Below are 20,995 nucleotides of genomic sequence, written 5' to 3'. Positions count from 1 at the left end.
ACATATATGGTGCTATGAGCAGGGCCGAAATGTTTTCTGCATTCTACAGTCTGATGAAATAAAAGCAGCGGCGCAATATGCCTGTCAGTTCTATAAACGTGGTGTAGTTAATGATCACAGAAGGCAGGGTGGACAAGGGACCCTGAAGTTTTTCTTTCCAGTGTCAAAGTTAGTATTTTTTTGCTTTATTTTAAAAGTCTCTCTTAATTAGGGCTATCAGCATCCATTAGTATATGGAGTTCAATAGATGTGTTAGAATTTTATAGATTATGAACCAGTGCTGAGACTGAGGTTTAGGCAATAGTTAAAAGTGACCCCACCCAAGTGTTCGCCACCCACCCTCTTACCGGGAATTTAAAAAAAAAAAAAAAAAAAAAAAAAGATTATTTTACAGTGGAGGAGTACAGAGAATCTTAATATATGAACTTGATCTTTAGTCTCCCATGTGTCAAATATTAGCTAGTGTTTGGTCTCCAGCCAAAACATGCTGAATGTCTGAATGACAGTGTGACTTATTAGGTAAGTTTGGCCTTCTTAGAATTTATGCAGGAGTGGCAACTAATATCTCTTAAAAGCGTCCAGAATAATTGGCCTGTCTGTTCTGTGATTCATTTGGGGACCCTTCATAGGCACAACCACTGCAAAAGAGAAATACCCCCGAGGACACCTGTAAACAGCTGTATCTGTAAATGAGTTGCATGTGTTGATGTGTTGTCTTCTCCAAAATAAAAGACTTGGTTCTGTTTCTTCCCCCAACTATCTACACCCTAAATACTATTTTCCCCTTGTCTTACACAATGAAATTGGAGATGCATTTATCTTTGAAAGTGGACATTTTTCTCTTCTATGGTAGAACAGTTACATCAATTAAACATGTAAAAGTCTGTATTTAAATAAAATGATAATTGCCTCATTACATTAATGAGGCTATTCAAAACAAATAATATAGAGTATTAAAGCTTCTATATACAAATTATATTCTTTAGGATCATATTTGTTCTATTTATTAAACAGAATGTCACTATTATAAGAGTAGCAGCACATACTTATTAACTACTCACTCATATAGAAGTGTGTAAAGAAGAAAGCTTACCTGTAATCCTTGTGTTTCTGCTTTTCCCGAACCCCAAACCCTTGAAAGTCAGGTTGGATCACAGCTATGAGGGTTATTACAATAATGGCTCCCAGTGAATCATGCCCCCGTGTATCCAGCCCTTGAGCAGTCCTCCCACCTCCTCACATTGTTGTTGGGTTGACCATGACTTGCTTTGGTTGATGGAACATTTGCAAACTTGATGCAAACACAGGCTTAAAAAACGCCTGGAGTGCGCTTCTCCTGTCTTGCTTCTCTTTGGAACCCTAAACTTCCATGTGAAGAATCCTGGGCCAGCCCACTGGAGGATGAGACACCATGTAGACCCAGAGGAGGTAGCCCAGCTGAGCCCCATAGACCAACCCCTCCTGGCGAACTATGCCTGGAGAACCTCCCAGATGACACAGAGAGTCGTGAGAAACAGTAAACCTGTGTTTTAAGCCACTACATTTTGAGGTAGTTTTTTATGCAGTAATTGATACAATGGCCTTAAGAATTATAAATGGAGTTTGGGGGGAGATGAAGTTTGGGCAATCCAAGGGACTAAAAGTGGGTTACCTTAATCGCCTATATAAAACCATATAATGTTATTTAGTTCGGTACTTGTATGATCTTAAGGTTTTTTTTTTAGTTAAGAGGCAAACGGAAACTGAAAAAAATGGGCATTACTTACCCCATACCCCCATAAATACTGCAAAGACAAGGGTTCCAAAACTGTCAAAGAGGCACAATTTCTGGAAAATACAATAATAACATATACATGAATCATGTTCTTCACTTACTAGGATTCAGCAAATATGAACTGCTTTGTATATGCTACAGTTTGGAAATTTCTTTTAAAGCTGTTACCTAGTCTGACAATCACTGTATCTACTACATACTTACAGATGAGATTTCTCACTCTCTTGAAAGCAAGCAGCCTCTGCTGTATTTACCAGAGTACATTTTCAAATGGAATCTTCCCACATCGTGATAAAGAAATAGGCTCAGCTGCTAAGATCCCACACTGTTGAAAGCTTCTAACATACTTCTGAATAACAGCCTCTTTTTATGGACTAGGAGAGTGAATTTGAGGAAACAGAATGGCCCTAAGAATACAATGAACTCCAAACAACTTTTAGATTTATGATTTGCATCTGATTATCCAACCCTCGTCAGAGGGCAAGTTCCTGAATTCCTGCATTTCTTGTTAAGAGAAGCACAAAGCTGAGATGGCTCTCCCCCAGGAGACAGCTCTGTTTCCTCAAATCCAATGATGACTTTTCTACCATCGCTGATGGAAGCTTCCTTTAGGATAAGGAGGCACAGATGCTTTTGCTGACGTTACAAAGGGTACAATGATCATGGAGGACTACATGACACGCCCTAGTTACTAGCTGCTAAGTTTCCCCTTTTTGCTAGTATAAAAATAGTCTATCTCGCTCTATGAATTCCTGGAAGACCTTCCAATCAGTTACCGATTTTTCATTAGTGAGCATTTTTGTATCTCCTAAAAAGGTCTATTAAGTTAGTGGAAAAAGTGGCGAACGTAATATCAACTTTATGATAGATCTTATGAAAAGTAAAGAAGACATGGTAGAAAAGGAAGCTACAGGCTAAAAACAAATAATTAAATAAATGAATAGCAAACTTTCCAGTGCAAAATTCAAATCTGCTTCTCAGAAAAACTCATTTTTAAAGGTTCTTTTTGTGTTGCCCTTTATACTGATATAAACTGAGTAAACTTTCACCTAGATAAAAATATGTTATGTTATTTTTGTAAAATAATATCCACCCACCCATCTTCTTATATATCCTTTTTCCAAAGCATATATAGATGCCCTCAATCATCCATATATACCCTGAGCAGAAAGCATAGTCCCGAACTGTCATTCAATTACTCCTCTCAAAAATCCAGCTCAAGAAGAAAAAATTAATAAATGAGTGATCAATCTGGGGAACAATGCTCCCCACCTATTTATTCCTCTACTCCTGGGATTCTATGGAACATGATTTCAAGTCTTTTAGTGTTGACTCTTATGGAACCATCTTTTCCAAGCTGTCTTTTAATGTCATACCTTATCCCTTATTGAAAATTTTTGCAGGAAAAGTCCTAAGAGAAACATTTCTGCGTGTTATAATGTTATTCTTGAAGATTCTGTCCAATGTTACTCCTCTTCTAGGAATCAATGCAAACCTCTATTTGATACCTCCCTATCTGCCCTGACACCTCCACCCTCACTCCAGAAAGAGAAAATCCTATTATGCTGAGAAAAAGCCACTGGAAGCACATCTGTCAATGTTAGAGGGGGGGAAAAAAAAGGAGCAGCAAGAAAAGGCAAGTTTACTGCTAATGCCAAGCTCACCCCAGCTGCCTAGCTCAAGACGAGAGATGTGCCTTGCACTCTTATGAGAGGGAGTTAGGTGGCTTGGAGGAAGTTACCATTTTTGCCACTTGTGTAAGGATCAAGGAACTGAGAGGAAGAAGATGGCTGGCTGGCCTCTCTGCTCTCTGTGCCCCAGGAGCAACATGGAAGCAGGAAGTAGGGAAGAAAATAAGCAAAGAGCTTTCTTGGTAAGAAGCTTAGCTTAGCTTGCTTGGTGGGATGGCCCAGAGAGGGAAAGCCGGCTGTGTTAACAGCGGCCCCAAGTCAGCATACTGCTTTAGTCAGGTGGAGCAGGAAATAAGAGAGAGCTGTATACGCAGGCATGATGATTTTAAGCAGAGGAACCAGTTAGAATCTAGAAAGGTGACCATTTGCTATGCTTTCTTCCTGCAAAGGAACAAAATCAAAATTTTATAACAGTGTATTTCAAAGAACTAAATATTATACCTTAACCATGTTTCCTCTTTATCTTGCCAGCTAAAAAGCTAAGAACTTTAATATTCAGTCACAAAAACAGTATTAATCCTGATTACTTCTATAATTGTTTCTTCATTTCTTTGATCCTGATTTTCTATTTCTATTTCTAATTTGTTAACAATTCTGGCATACATGTCAATTAGTGAATACTCCATCTCTTTCCAAAAGGAAAGACATGAATATAAAAATGTATAATTGAAGAAATGATTGAATTAACCAATAAGCAGAAAAGCATGAAAAGGTGCTTCTCTTTTTCTCCTTTTTTACCTTATTTTATTTCATTCTTTTACTCATATTCTTTTATATGCTTCCCTCCCTTTGTGAATCACTCTGACAAGACTCAAGGGATTTTTTTGGAAACTGGAAGAGAATGATGCATTTTTTTTTCCCAAAACAATGAAAAAAAAATGTACACAGGGACATATTTGAAAGTCATGTGCTTAAGGATGGCTAGGTGGAGCAGCAGATATGAGAAAAGAGATGGGGGTTGGGTGTGTGAAAAATAATTTCTTAAGGAAAATGGAATTTCCATTTGTACTTTGTGGAGTACAGTTTGCCTCTGGTATTACCGTTGGCACTTGCCTTAAATCCAGTGCCTAGGGATACACATTAACTAGTGACCTTTATGAGTCAACATCACTGCAAAGAAGCTTCTCTCTTACTAGCTCCAAGTCTTTTACTTTGAGTGATCTATGATAGATAGTTATAGTCTAGAACTTGTGTTGGTTGGGGGGGGGGGGGGGGGCAATGAAATGTATTTTAATTCATAAATTAGGTGTAGAAATCTATGTGTTGACAATACCCTACAATCACCTTAATCAAGAGGTGGAACAATTTTCCAAACATAGAGTTCAGTTTGAGAGTGAAGTGCCTGGTACTACAGTCAGCCACTGAAGAACATGGTAATAGCAAGGAAGGCAGATTTGCTATCATTTTCTGGCTTTGTCAGTTACTAGGCAGGTGATCTTGAGCAAATCATTTAATCTCTCATATCCTCAGTGTTTAAATCTGTAAAATGGAGGGAACACCTGTTCTGCCCATTTTTGTGTGTCAAGTAATGATATAGTTACAAGAACTTTGCAAAGTATAAAGTGGCATCACTATCTTAGCAGTGTATTCAGTTAAAATAAGACTTACACGGAGTAGATCAGAATATTCTGAGGTCATATAAAAATTCCTAAACTTTCATGGCAGAACTAGGGGACAGAGGAAAGATCAAGAAAACGGAGACTACTACAAACATCAAAGTTGTCAGGAAAACTCTCTGAAGCAAGCCGACCATCTTTCTTCCTGTCTGGCGTTTCTGGCATGCCTTTCAGTAAGCTCTCTCCAGTCTCAGTGCTTTTCCTAAACCTCCTGGATTTTAAGAAGTCATATAGCTCAAGATCATCTGCATGTGTAAGGGGAACCAGATGTGTTTTGTGGGAATGTTTTGAGACAAAGTGAATAGCTGTTACCATTTGCAGACAAAACCTTTCTTATGCATTTTTATAAATACAGTCTAAATCTGACCAGCAAGGTCTTTAAAAATCCAAGCAGAGTTTCAGCACACTTTCAAAGTGGGAAAACACAAGTACAGATTTCAGGTTTCCATTCACTTGAATTAAGGAAAATACTTATAATAGTAAACCTATTAAATAGTATTTATGAGATAAGCCAGGTTTGAGATTTCTGCTTTGATTACCTGAAATACTTAAATTAGTGTCAATTCCACAGTTCCTCACTGACCCTTCAGATTTTAGATAAGGCTTTTAATTTCAATTTATTATTTGTAAACAAGGAATAAACACATACATTTTATATCTATCTTTCAAAATGAAGATTTAGTTCACAATTACCTTTCTAAATTCCTCAGAGGAAAAAATTATAATCACTATGTTGTACTACAATTTTTAGAAGAAAAAAAATCTTTCATTACTTATAAATGTTTGGGAAAAAAAATACCTTTGAGGACTCGCAAGTAATATTGAGTTTCCAGAATGGACAAAGCTTATCACATTGAGGGCACATTATGATCTTGCCGCCAATATCAGGATGACAAACTTCTTTGCTAAAGAAAAGAGAAAAATAAAATTTAATTTAAAAAAAATTTAATGAACAGGACTTTCTTTCTACCAGCATGATAAAATCCAACATCCATTCATGATAAGAAAACTAAACTAAATTCTTATAAAACTAGGAATGGAAATGAACTTCATTAACCTGATAAAATCTTGCTGTATAAAACCTGTTAAAAAACATTCTAGGGCTTCCCTGGTGGCGCAGTGGTTGAGAGTCCGCCTGCCGATGCAGGGGACCCGGGTTCGTGCCCCGGTGCAGGAAGATCCCACATGCAGAGGAGCAGCTGGGCCCGTGAGCTATGGCTGCTGAGCCTGCGTGTCCGGAGCCTGTGCTCCGCAACAGGAGAGGCCACAACAGTGAGAGGCTCGCGTACCTCAAAAAAAAAACCAAAACATTATACTTAACAGTAAAATGGTGAAAGTATTTCCTTTACATCAGAAACAAGATGATGGGTCCCACCATCATCCCTTCCTTTCAGTGGAGGTCCTTGCCAGCACAGTAAGTAAAAATAACAAACAAAAAAACAAAGATAGGAGGAATGGCAAGGAAAGAAAACTCCTATCACTAACAGATTACATAATTGTTTATATGGACAACTCAATAAAACTTGAAGATAAATTGTGAGAATAAATGAGTTTAGTAAGTTTGCTGGACACAAAATCAGTATACATAATATATATAGGGTCACAAAAAGAAACTGTCTCTAAAGACCTGCAACAGTTTTTAAAACACCATTTTTCAATAGCTTAAAAAATATGAAGAGCCTAGGTATAAAAATATAATTCAAAATGTATGAAATTTATATGGAGAAAATGATAAAATTGTTCTGGAAGAGTAAAGAACCTATATAAATTTGGTACATTATCATGTTCATAATTTGGAAGAATCAATACTTGAAGATGTCATTTCTCCCTTATATGAGCTGTAAATTCAATAGAAGAGCAAAGCCTCAGAACACTCAAGACATCTCCTAAAGAACAAGGTGCTACTGGGATAGGTTAAGAAAAACTGAGCAAGAGAACAAAATAAAGAGTTCAGAAAGAGACCTCTGTATACACCAAAACTGATGTATAACATGCAGGGTAGGCCCAGCAAATTAGTAAGGTAAGAACTGATGTTTGAATAAATAGGGCTGCTGCAATGGAATATCACAGAAAAAGGTGAAATTGAACCACAAAATCCTATCATATACAAATCAATTCCAGGTGGAAAATAAAAATGCAATAGTACCAACTTATTTTAAAAAATGAAAATGAAATTAAAAAGACTATCTAGATAACCTTGGGGTAAGGAAAAATTCTACTAATGAAAAACAAGTATAAATCATAAAGGAAAATATTAATACATTCAAAATCTTTTAAAAGTAAGAACTTAATTAAAACACCATAAAGAGAGGAAAAAAAAAATAGTCACAGACTGGTAGAAGTTTTGCAACACATAAAAATGACAAAGGACTACTCACAAGAGTATTTTTAAAACTACTACAAATTAATAAGAAAAAACCAACAAACTAACGACAGGTTACACACTGCTCGCTCTAGGAGAAGCCATGCAGATGGACTCTTATGTGAATGGGACTGGAGTTGCAGAATTAGTTGGCCCTGCAAATAACTCAGTAAAAAATAACTGGGCACGAGAAACACTTCTAGAATATCTGAGTAAAGATCTTGGAAAACTTGCTCCTCTATAAAGCAAAGACACTGGCAAAATCTGTCAAAATTAACCTCTGCAGAACTGTGGAAATTAAACAAAGTCTTCCAGCAGTCTGAGGGGTGCTTATTTGAGGAAAAATAGCTGAATCTTTTCCATAAAATTTGGGGCATTTTAACTTGACTTATTGCCATCCCCATAACCTCAGCTTCATGGTGGCCTTTAAAACCAACAGTCTTACAACCAAGGTAGCCTAGCAGCCACTGAAGGGGCAGAAGTGATTTGAAATTACCAAAAAACCCATTCCCAGAGAGTTGTCCGCTATTTGACCTATCTCAAGCTCATGCTGTGCAAATAGCCCTATCCCCAGAGTGTCTATTGAAAGTAATTAGCAGGAATTATTTAACATTACAATTGCCTGAGGCAGTAACACCAACAGAGACTAACAAAATGCCTATTAGAGAACTTAGAAGGAAGAGTTGGGTAATGAGATGTTCTGGGGGTGGGGGGTAGGGTTAAAAAGCTCCAACAAATTCCTAGAATTGTGGACAGTGCATACGACCAGCAAAGACCTGAGAAAACCTTAATCTCTCAACTCTGGCTGACCTTGAGGTTCTGCATAAGCAAGAAGTAAAGGCTAAGGAAGAGCTGCAAACTGCCTGCTGGAGTGCTGAAGGCATTCCCCAACACACAAACACAGAGCCACTCGGCAAAGGCTCAAAAAAATGATTGGTTCTAAGTATTTAAAGAAATCACTGTCCAATCATTAACTGACAACTAAGCCTTTGTACACAGATCTCATGGCCATGCATGATAAAGAATACAGACTTTACAGAATTTGCTAAGGAAAATAACTAAATAAATAGCAGCGGCACAGCAATGACAACAGAAGCAACAGCAAACCCTGAGGAGGGGAAAAATCTGGTTTCCAGATCTGCCAGAATATTTTAAATGCCCAGTTTTCAACAGAAAATTACAAGATACACAAAGAAACAGAAAAGTTTGGCCATAACACAGGGTAAAAAAGTCAATAGAAACTCCCTGAGGATGTCCAGACATTGGAATTACTAGACAAAGACATAAATAAGTTGGGCTTCCCTGGTGGCGCAGTGGTTGAGAGTCCGCCTGCTGATGCAGGGGACGTGGGTTCGTGCCCTGGTCCGGGAGGATCCCACATGCCGCGGAGTGGCTGGGCCCGTGGGCCATGGCCGCTGAGCCTGCGCGTCCGGAGCCTGTGCTCCACAACGGGAGGGGCCACAGCAGTGAAAGGCCCGCGTACCGCAAAATAAATAAATAAATAAATAAATAAGCAATTATACATATGTTGAAGAACAGAAACCATGCTTAAAGAATTAAAGTATGTGAACATCTCATTGTACAGAGAATATCAATAGATAAAAATTATTTAAAAGACCAACTCGAAATTTTAGAGATACAAACATAATGACTAAAATGAAAAATTCACTAGAGAGGTTGCTCTGCAGATATGAACTGGCTGAAGAGAAAGTCAGCTAACTTAAAACTAGGTCTATTGAGATTATCCAGTCTGAGAAACACAAAGAAAAAGGAATGACAAAAAATGAACACAGCCTCAAGAGATGGATGGGACACCATCAACAATACACATAACAGGAGTGCCAGAAGGAGGGAGGGAAAGAAAGGGGCGGAAAGAATATGTGAAGAAATAATGGCTGAAAAACTTCCCAAATTTGATGAAAACATTAATTTGTACATCCAAGAAGCTCAACAACCTCCAAGTAGTATAAACTTAGAGATATCCAAACATAGGCACATCAGACTCAGTATGTCAAAAGACAAGGAGAGAATTTTGACAGCAGAAAGAGAAAAGTGACTCAACATACACTAAGACTCCTCAGTAAGATAAGTGTTGATTTCTAATCAGAAACCATGAAAGCCAGAAGGAAGTGGGATGATATCACCAAAGTGCTAAAGGAAAAGACTGTCAATCAAGAATTCTATATCCAGCAGAACTATTCTTCAAAAAATGAAGGACAGTTTAATTAGGTCCCATTTGTTTATTTTTGTTTTTATTTCCATTATTCTGGGAGACAGATCAAAAAAGATATTGCTGCGATTTATGTCAGAGAGTGTTCTGCATATATTTTCCTCTTGGAGTTTTATAGTGTCTTGTCTCACATTTAGGTCTTTAATCCATTTTATTTTTGTGTATGGTGTTAAAGAATGATCTAATTTCATTTTTTTTTTAACATGCAGCTGTCCAGTTTTCCCAGCACCATTTGTTGAAGAGACTATCTTTCCACCATTATGTAGGCTTGCCTCCTTTGTCATACATTAATTGACCACAGGTGTGTGGGTTTATTTCTGGGCTTTCCATCCTGTTCCATTGATCTATATTTCTATTTTTGTGCCAGTACCACACTGGTTTGATGACTGTAGCTTTGTAGTACAGTGTGAAGCCAGGGAGTCTGATTCCTCCAGCTCACTCTTTCTCAAGATTGCCTTGGCTATTTGGGGTCTTTGGGGAATATATCCAGAGAAAAACACGGTCCAAAAGGATACATGAACCCCCAAGTGTTCATTGCAGCACTGTTTATGATAGCCAAGACATGGAAGCAACCTAAATGTCCATTGACAGAGGAATGGATGAAGAAGATGTGGGTGCATACACACAATGGAATATTACTCAGCCATTAAAAAGAATAAAATAATGTCATTTGCAGCAACATGGATGAACCTAGAGATTGTCATACTGAGTAAAGTAAGTCAGAGAAAGAGAAATGTCGTATGATACCCCTTATATATGGAATCTAAAAAGAAATGATACAAATGAACTTATTTACAAAACAGAAACAGACTCACGGACCTAGAGAAGGAACTTATGGTTACTGGGGGAAAGGGTGAGGGGAAGGGACAGTTAGGGACTTTGGGATTGATATATACACACTGCTATATTTAAAATGGATAACCAACAAGGACCTACTGTATAGCACAGGGAACTCTGCTCAATGTTATGTGGCAGCCTGGATGGGAGGGGAGGTTGGGGGAGAATGGATACATGTATATGTATATGTATATATATATGTTATGTCTGAGTCGCTTTGCCGTGCACCTGAAACTATCACAACATTGTTAATTGGCTATACTCCGATATAAAATAAAAAGTTTTTAAAAAAAGAGAAATTATTTGAAAGATTTATATTTATATAATAGATTTTTATAATGAAGGAAAATTATCTGAAAGATTCCACTGCTAGCAGACCTGCTCTACAAGAAATACTAAGGAGAGTCCTTCAGGCTTAAAAGAAAGGACACTAGGCAGTAAGTCAAACTCAGCTGAAAAACTAAAGAGCAATGGTAGAGGTAACTACATAGGTTAAAAAAAAAAAGAAGGGCTTCCCTGGTGGCGCAGTGGTTGAGAATCCGCCTGCCGATGCAGGAGACACGGGTTCGTGCCCCGGTCCGGGAAGATTCCGCATGCCGCGGAGCGGCTGGGCCCGTGAGCCATGGCCGCTGAACCTGCGCGTCCGGAGCCTGTGCTCCGCAAAGGGAGACGCCACAGCAGTGAGAGGCCCGCGTACCGCAAAAAAAAAAAAAAAAAAAAAAAAAGAAGAAAAAAATATAAATATATGTTTGCATGTAATTATTTTCTTCTATCTGATGTAAAAGGTAACTGCATAAAACAATACTTATGAAACTGTGTTGATGGGCTTATAAATGCATAAAAATGTAATTTGTTTGACAATAATAGCACAAAGGAGGGGGAGGGGGACAGACTGATATCAAAGCAGAGTTTTTATATACTACTGAAATTAAGTTGGGATTAATATTAACTAGATTGCTTTAAAACAAGATGTTAATTATAATCTCCAGGGCAACCACTTAAGAAAATACCAAAAAAAAAAAAAGTAAAAGAAACAACAAATTAAAATAGAATTAAAATGGTATACTAGAAAATATTTTATACAAAAAATGTAGTAATGGAGGAATGAAAAAAAAGACATAAGACATATAGAAAACAAATAGAAAAATGGCAGATGTAATTCCAACCTTATCAGAAATTAATGTAAATGAATTAAATATTCCATTCAAAAGACAAAAGGCAGAAATAAATGGAATAGAGAATAGATATGCAACAGAGAAAAATCAAGTTGGTTCTTTGAAAATATCAACAGAATTGACAAATTTTTAGCTAGACTAGTCAAGAAAAGAGAGAAGATGCAAATTACTAAACTTAGAAATGAAAGGAGGAACATTACTGTTGTCCTTACGGAAATAAAAAAGGAATATAAGGGAATACTGTCAATAATTATATGCCAACAAATGGAACAATCTAGATGAAACAGATAAATTCCTAGAAAAACATAAATGACTGAAGTTGACTCAAGAAGAAATAGAAAACCTGAATAGACCTACAGTGAGTTAAGAGACTGAATTAGTAATTAAAGAAATGCCTAAGCCCACATGGCTTCACAGGTGAATTCTATCAGCCACTGAAAGAAAAACTGATGCCAATGCTTCACAAACTCTTCTAAAAATAAAAAGGTAGAAACATTTCCCAAATCGTTCTATGAAACCAGTATTACACCAATGCTGAAATCAGACAAAGGCATCACAAGAAAACTACAGACTACTATCTCTTATGAATATAAATGCAAAAATCTTCAACAAAATGTTAGCAAATTAAATCCAGTAAATCAAATCAAATCAAGTGGGATGTATCCAGGAATGCAAGGACCATTCAACCGTATAAAAATCAATTCATGTAATATGCCATATTAATAGAATAATGGATTCAAAACTAGGAATAGAAGAGAATGTCCTCAACTTGATAAAGAACATCTACGAAAAAAACACAGCAAAGATCATAGTTAATGGTGAAAGACTGAACACTTTCCTCCTAAGATCAACACTGTACTAGAGGTTCTAGTCAGGGCAACTAGAAAAGGAAAATAAATTAAAAACCTCTAGATTAGAAAGAAATAAATAAAACCATTTCTATTCCAGATGATATGATATAGTATATTAAAATCCTAAGGAACCCACCAAAAACTACTAGAATTAAGAAGTCAGTCCATCAAAGTTATAATACACAAATCAGTATATAAAAAGTAATTATAGGGCTTCCCTGGTGGCGCAGTGGTTGAGAATCCGCCTGCCGATGCAGGGGACACGGGTTCGTGCCCCGGTCCGGGAAGATCCCACGTGCCGCGGAGCGGCTGGGCCCGTGAGCCATGGCCGCTGAGCCTGCGCGTCCGGAGCCTGTGCTCCGCAATGGGAGGGGCCACAGCAGTGAGAGGCCCGCGTACCACAAAAAATATATATATATATATTTCTATACAACATGAATGAATAATCTAAAAATAAAATGAAGGAAACAATTTCATTTACAATAGCATCAAAACTAATAAAATACTTAGAATAAATTTGAGAAAAGAAGTGTGAAACATGTATACTGAAAACTACAAAATATTGATAGAAATTAAAGATGACTTAAATAAATGGAAAGCTATTCTGTGTTTATGGATCAAAAGCCTTAATATTGTTAAGATGGCAGTAGACCTTAAAGTGATCTACAGATTCAATGCAATTCTGGCTTTTTTGTAGAAATGAACAAGCTGATCCTAAAATTAATATGGAAATGCAAGGTACCCAGAATAATCAAAACAATCTTGAAAAACAAAGTTTCCAATTTCAAAACTTACTTAAAAACTATAGCAATCAACATAGTATGGTACTTACATAAAGGACAGACATATAGATTGATAGAAATGAATTGACAGTCCATAACAAACTCTTATATTTATGGCCAAATACTTTTTAACAAGGGTGCCAAGATAATCCAATGGGGAGAAAATAATCTTTACAAAATGGTGCTGGGACACCTGAATATATACCTGGCAAGAAAGAAAGTTGAAGCTTTACCTCATACCATTTACAAGAATGAACTCATAGACCTAAAACTATAAAACTTTCAGAAGATAAACACTGAGAAAGTCTTCACGACTTTGGATTACCAATGCTTTCTAAGATATGACACCAAAAGCACAAACAACAAAAGTAAAAAATCAGGTAAACTGCACTTCATTAAAATCAAAAACTTTTGTGTTTCAAAGGACACCATCAAGAAAGTGAAAAGACAATTCACAGAAGGGGACAAAATATTTGCAATATAAATATTTGATAAGGGGCTTTTATCCAAAATATATGAAGAACACTTAAAACTAGACAATGCAAATGACACAATTAAAATGGGCAAAGAATCTGAACAGATGTTTCTCCAAAGAAGATATACAAAGGACAAAACAAGCCCATGAAAAGACACTCAACATCCGTGTGCATTAAGGAAATACAAATCAAAGCCATAATGACATACCACTTCATACCAACTAGGATAGCTAATATTTATTTGTTTATTCGTTTGTTTATTTATCTATTTATAACCCAGCAAAAACAAGTGTTGGTGAGGATGTGGAGAAATCGGAATCCTCATACATAGCTACTGGGAATGTAAAATGGTACAGTCACTTTAAAAAAAATACTTGGCAGTTCCTCAAAATGTTAAATCTACAGTTACCATACATCCCAGCAATTCCATTTTTTGATATATTCTCAAGAGAATTGAAAACATATGTCCACACAAAAACTTGTACATGAATGATCACAGCAGAATTATTCACCATAGCTAAAAAGTGGAAACAACCCAAATGTCAACTGATGGATGGATAAACAATGTTGTGTCTCCATATAATGGCATATTATTTGACCACAAAACGGAATGGAGTACTGGTCCATGCTATACCACGGATGCACCGTGAAAACATTATGCTAAGTGAAAGATGACAATCAGAAAACACCACATGCTGCACATACTATATGGTTCCCTTTAGGAAATGTCCAGAATAGGCAAATTCGTCGAGACAGACAGTAGATTAGTAGCTTCCAGGGGCTAAGGGAAAGGGAGGTTAGGGAGTGACTACTAAAGGTACTAAAATGTTCCTTGTGGGGTGATGAAAATGTTCTAAAATTAGATAGTGGTGAGGGTTGTAAAACTCTGTGAATGTACTTAAAACCACTAAATGTACTCTTTCAAAGGGAGCATTTTATGGTATATGAATTATATCTCAATAAAGCTGTTATTTTAAAGTGTGCATAAGCTTTAAACAGGCCTTTTATAGAAGAGGAAATACCTACAGTATCCTCTGCCTATCCATAGATATTTTCAAAAGCACACAAAATAAATTATATTTTGTAGGGGTACAAGTACATGTGAAAAAGAATATATAGTGTATATTAAGGAATGATAAAAATAAAATTTAGTATAGTTGTCATTTCCAAAGCAAGGGGATGCAATTAAGCAAAGCACTTCATGGGTAACAGTTATGTTCTTTTTCTTAAACTGGGTAATGAATCATTATTCCTTACATCTTGAATACATTTTCTATTCTTGTGACTCTACTCAGTATGTAATAAAATTAACTGTAAATACATGTATTTTAAATACTTTAAAACTATTTAAAAATTAAGTAAATAAAGTTGCAATAGTTTTTGAGCATAGGGAATATATCCTCGAGACTCTATCCCCACCTCCACACTCTTTTCTGTAAATTAATTTGTGTAAAAGAGTAGGAAATATGTGGTGTGCCTGTTATGGTGATTTTATAAAATAAATTATGAGAACCACCACCATGCAAGAACCGTATAAAAATGCTACTTTTTCACTTTGAAAGTGTATTTTTGAGATACCTTTTTTTGGCTGGAACAATATGCGAAACAATGGAGAAGCCAAGGACAGATTTAGGGAAAAGATATCAACATTCAGCCTTTGGTCCTAAACTCTTTTCCAGTGAAGAGAGGAGAGTACTTCAAAGACCATCTGCAGCTTTCTAGCTAAGAACCATAACGGGCACAAACACTCAGAATCCTCTGTTAAACAGAACGGATAATTATGCCTATACATCAGAGCTGCCATGTAAGCTTCCTGCCTCCAGAGCCAGGCTCATATGCCATGGGCTAGAAAAATTTGGTCATCGGTTTGTCACTGTTGCCCAGAAATTTTGATCTGGCTGTCACACCTGGATAGAGGCCAGATGAACAAGAGAAAATGCCTGGTTCAGTGCTGCATCCCTTCTGGAGGTTGAGATCACTAAAAGCAAAGGATTAATAATACATTTCAGAACAGTGATGGTGAAATTCAGTGTTCTGGCACCCATGTAGTTCCCTCTAGACAGTGCAGCTGGTATTTTAATTTCAACATCAAGCACAAACTCATTCTTTACTACTTTTTTTTCCCCCTAACACTGTTAGGGCTTTTTTTTTTTTTTTTAAGTAAAACACAAAAGAAAGTATCATTTACTTGAGTTTCTAAACATGTATTCCTTAATATATGTTAAGAAGTCATTTCTAAAAACCTAAAAACACCAATTTTACTAGTTTTGCCATTGAAACCCTAAAGCAATCAGAGCTGCTCCTGGCCCACATCTGTGGGGCTGAGTGAAGCATTCCCCTGGGGGCCAGAAGTTCAAAGTTGATCCTCCCTCCAGACCTCATTTCTTTTTCAAACAAAGTATTGTCTTAAAATACTGGCGTGTTTCCTAAAGGTAATATTCCTGTCAGAGGCTGGGTTGTGTTATCTAAGAAAAATTTGCTTCCATTTCACTTAGCTATTACGCTCAGGACAAAAGGGATATAACATCTAAAGCAGTAAGTGTTCTGCGATGAGTCTTCTTTTACTAAAACAGTCTAAGTCCCTGAAAATAATTTTATGTCTAATCAACTTTTCAGCACGGTAACAAGGAATAGCGAGAGGTTACCTCCATGTACAGTTATTCTGATTAAAATATCCGTAGAGAAAGCAAGCCACTCCCACAACTGCCGCCAGGAGAAGCATCTGAGTGTAAAAGCCCAGCCAGGCAAAATAGATTCCAATCTTCTCTCCATAGTATTTCCTGAAGAAAGACAGAAGTTATTTTCAGAAGAGACATATGATCACTCTGCAGCTTTATCCTAATATTAATTTCTGATTCTAAATAAAGGGGGCTTTAAAATTAAACCTCTGACTCCATTCACACTTAAGAACATATCCATTTTCATAGCAGGCCCCAAGTTCTACTGTGAAACAAGAAGTATTTTACATATCATGGAAGTACTGATCACAGATTAACCTGCTGAAGAGAAGTAAATTAGAATACAGCAAAGGAGGGGGAAACGCTGAATATGGAGCAGATAGAGAATATTATCATCACTCTTTGTAAGACTGGCAGATTTGATAAATTCCCCTGGATTGTTCTTAACATGCACGAAACAAATGAACACGAACAATTTGCCCAGTTACCTGTTTCTGCTTTATCTCGGGAACTTCCTTGGAGCAAATGTAATGTAAATCACAAATAATAAGAAAATGCTGATAACAATCATAACTAGGAGTGGAATGGCTCTCTGACCAAAATACTTATAAAACTCGTGAGAATGGGAGAGGGCAGGACGGATACGACCGAGGAATCTACTGCCCTGTACTCTTTGTATGTAGCGCTTCCTTTTTCCTAAGTTTTAATAACTCTTCAATGTTTTTAAATTAATCTGGGGTAAATGGAAGAGGCCAGGTGGGCAAGATAAGAAAGGAGGCAGGGCATGAAGCAGGGCCAGATTGCTCCTGAAAGGGAGACAAACACACACAGGCAGCGGCAGAGGGTTTAGGGGTGAGGAGAAAGCAACGAGACACTTGTTTAGGTGACTCGCTGATACTTTTCCTCGACTCACTTTTCACTTCTGGCTCAGTAGTGGTTGGTAAAACCTGTAGGTTTACTTGGCTCTGAGGCCTCTACGAGGCTTCTGGCTCAGTTTGGAGCTGGGCTGAGCTCTGTAGGCTTAGCCTAGCGGGGACTCAGCCCTGAGAAACAGCCTGGAGTCCCAGAAGACTTCACACAGGAACATCCCTGCGCTGGACCAGCACTCACAGGGCAGCCGAGGGAAGAGCTCCCTGGTCACAGGCCTCGGTGTGGGTCACGTCCACGGGGAAAAGGAAGGGCTGCGACCGATGTGGGATCAGGAGCCAGGAGGAACACAGTGTGTCCGTTCTCATGCGACTGGGGCTTTGTGGGCTGGCTCATGGATGACAGGTAAATGGCAGGCTCAGGATGGTGTCTGGGAGAGAAAACCCTGGCAGTGGGTTTGAGATGTCTTGGGCTCTTTGCTGTTAGGCTTTCTGAGTATGTTCTTATCAATCATGTGCCCTGGAAAGACCACATTTAAAACTGGAAAGAACGTTAGAAGTCGCCTGCTCCTGGGCTTCCCTGGTGGCGCAGTGGTTGAGAATCCGCCTGCCGATGCAGGGGACACGGGTTCGTGCCCCAGTCCAAGAAGATCCCACATGCTGCAGAGCGGCTGGGCCCGTGAGCCATGGCCGCTGAGCCTGCGGGTCCGGAGGCTGTGCTCCGCAACGGGAGAGGCCACAGCAGTGAGAGGCCCACGTACCACCAAAAAAAAAAAAGAAGTCGCCTGCTCCAACTGCTTGATAGTAAAAATATCCTGCTACATTTGGAGAGCCGGTCAGGCAGTCTTTGCTTGGATATTTACAGTGACAGGGGGTTCATTACTTCCGAAGGTGCCCCTGTCACACTGCAGGCGAGAAGCTCAGAAAGAATTTTTTAAATCTTAAACAGAAAGCCTGCCTCCTGGTTCTTGCTGAAAGGCTGGGGAAAATGAGGAGCCCTTCAAATGTGATATTCTCTGATTACTATCTCTCTCTGCCCCAAACATCCCAATTCTTAACACCAATTTCTAAAACTTCAGCTTTGATTTTTTTAATCAAAGTTATACCTATACATTCATTAAAGAGTCAAACACTTCTATTGATAGAACACTGATTATAAAAGGAAGCAGTCCCCAACAACTCCCATGTCCTGGCCAGAAGCAAGCACTTTCGACTCTTACAGCTGATTCCTGGAATATTTACCTCCGTCTCTCTAAATAATGTACCTGTAGTGCAGTTTATTGACTTTTCAGTTTTACGTATCACCTACTGATGCTCTGCTTTGGAAGATGAGGATTAAGCTCTCTGTCGATCCCTGTCTCATCTACACACCCACACCTCTACTCCTCCATCCTCTCGACATAGTTACAATATAATTTTGATTAGAGCAATATCCTTGCTTTATAAATACTAGGAGTCTGTAAAGACCGCTCACAGCTTCATCAAGTCATCTGCTATGCTTACTTTTTCTCTTCTGCCCAATATTTTGTTTTCTCTGGCATTAATCATTGTCTTGGTGGTCCACTGCTTAGCTTTCTGTGTACTTATCAACGATTCAACCGCAGACTTTCCTTTCATGTGTAACTTTCTCACTACTATCTAACACATGAGGTAGCCTATCAATTTCATGTCCTTGACTCAATCTCCTCAGAGCTCCTGCCGCCTGGATTAAGGACTTGCTCTTCTTACCACAGAGCTGTCACCTGGGATCACCCCGTCCCTCTCTCGGGTTGGGAATCCCCACGTACTGAATCCACATCTCTCTCTTTCGTGGTGGAGTACCTCCTCCATTACTTTGCACATTTAAATTGTGAAAATTCCTCACACCTAATGAACAGTTTGGCCATACTGCATTTGGACCGTGAGTTAAAAAAAGCACCTTCCTCAGAAATATGAAATTACTGCTCTCTTTTCTTGTATGTCGCAGTGTTGCTGTTGAGAAATTCAATGCTATTATGAGTCTTGCTCCTTCATATGAAACCTGTTTTTCTTTCTGGAGGCTCGTAGGATCTTCCGTCTGTCTGCAGTATTGGAGAGGTCATGTTGCAGTGGCTTGATGGGTCCATGTTCGTTCTCTGGTCTGGGCTCTGAGTACGCTCTGTCCATCCAGAGACTCAGGGCGCTCAGTTCTTCAATACAGTTCTACAGGTACTTGTCATGAAATATTTATCTGATTTCCTCCCTACATTTTCTCTGTCCTTATTTTTAGCATTCCTATTATTTGTTCATTGCACATCCTGGACTGATTTTTAAATTTTTATCTTTTCCCCCATTTTCCCGCTATTCCTTTATATTTTTGCTCTATGTTCTGCACAATTACTTCAACTTCATTTTTTAACACTGCTGTTGGGGTTTTTTCCGTTCTGTTCATTTTTAATTCCTAAGAGCTGCATTTTATTCTCAGAATAATCCTTTCTTTCTTTCTTTTTTAAAAAATAGAATCCTATCCTTATACTGTGGATACCACATCTTAGCACTCAGAGAGAGTGTTGAGGGAAACTTTGCTTTTTTTTTCCAGGGCAAAGTCTGTTTCCTCCAGGTTGTTCTTTCTGGTTTGTTTGGTTTGCTGTTTGGGAAAGAGTTCATTTTCCCTGTGCTAACCCCTGGGAACAAGCGATGAAGGTTTAACAGCCTGAGCGCTCAAGGGGTTACTAATGGGAAGCAACAAAGGGAACATGTGGACCAGGGACAGGGAATAGTTAAATGTATTTTAGCAAAAGATACTTAAAATCATGGGGAAATTGTTTTCTTTACAGAATCCCTGCTCCCAAACAAAAACCCATAAAGAATGATTAAAAAGCCATCAAACCAAAAAAAAAAAAAAAGCCATCAAACCTATCACCCTACCATCACATGCTATAGGTTTAACATAAAACGAAAATAATGGAAGGGAACCCTCATATAAATATCAACTTCAAATACTGACATGTGTACAAACATCCTCTTTCAAAATTTTATTCTACAGGATAACTCGAGTTAATGAGAGAAAGTGCCTCTTCATAATTCTGATCCAGCTAGTAAATGAAGGAAGAAATTAGAGTATGACCAAATGAAATACACAACATTCATTAATGGCTGCTATCATCACGAGAGGACACTATGTACCTTCTGACAGAAGTACAAAATCCACACAAGTATTCTTGCACAAAGTCGAACCTCAAACAGATCAAGCTTTTAGATGAGGATCAAATGACTTAACTAAAGCAAATACATAGGACAGAGAAACAAGTCTAACACCACAGGGGAGAATGAAATCAGCCAAATAGAGAATAGAGAAGCCCCTCAACAACTGCAAGGAAAACAAAAAGGAAACGGGAAAATTATAGATCAGAAGCCACTTGAGAGATATATTAGTTGCAACATCTGGACCTTGTTTGGATCCTGATTACAACCAAAACATTGTTTAAAAAAACATATTTTTCTGATAATCAGGAAAACATGAATACTGATTATTTCATGACTTTAAACAAAAGGATTATTCTGGTTGTATTTAAGAGACCTTGTTGGGCTTCCCTGGTGGCGCAGTGGTTGAGAGTCTGCCTGCCGATGCAGGGGATGCGGGTTCGTGCCCCGGTCCAGGAAGATCCCACGTGCCGCGGAGCGGCTGGGACCGTGAGC

General features: G+C 38.1%; 1 protein-coding gene across 9 annotated transcripts in view; it reads right to left on the bottom strand.

The window, feature by feature from the left end:
• The window catches only part of ANO6 (anoctamin 6), a 203,784-nt gene that overhangs the window by 48,409 nt on the left and 134,380 nt on the right, over positions 1-20,995 (bottom strand). For all 9 annotated transcript variants that reach the window (XM_059081599.2, XM_059081597.2, XM_059081595.2 and 6 more), the window contains 3 exons: positions 16,440-16,574; positions 5,881-5,986; positions 1,767-1,827 (listed from right to left, as the gene is read on the bottom strand). In XM_059081599.2, the coding sequence (XP_058937582.1) occupies positions 1,767-1,827; positions 5,881-5,986; positions 16,440-16,574 (302 nt within the window). The remainder of the gene's footprint in view (positions 1-1,766; positions 1,828-5,880; positions 5,987-16,439; positions 16,575-20,995) is intronic.

Source organism: Kogia breviceps, chromosome 12 (genome assembly GCF_026419965.1).
Source record: "Kogia breviceps isolate mKogBre1 chromosome 12, mKogBre1 haplotype 1, whole genome shotgun sequence".
Lineage (NCBI taxonomy): Eukaryota > Metazoa > Chordata > Mammalia > Artiodactyla > Physeteridae > Kogia > Kogia breviceps.
The sequence above is the reverse complement of the archived record's forward strand: the minus strand, read 5'-3'. Positions and strand labels throughout refer to the sequence as shown.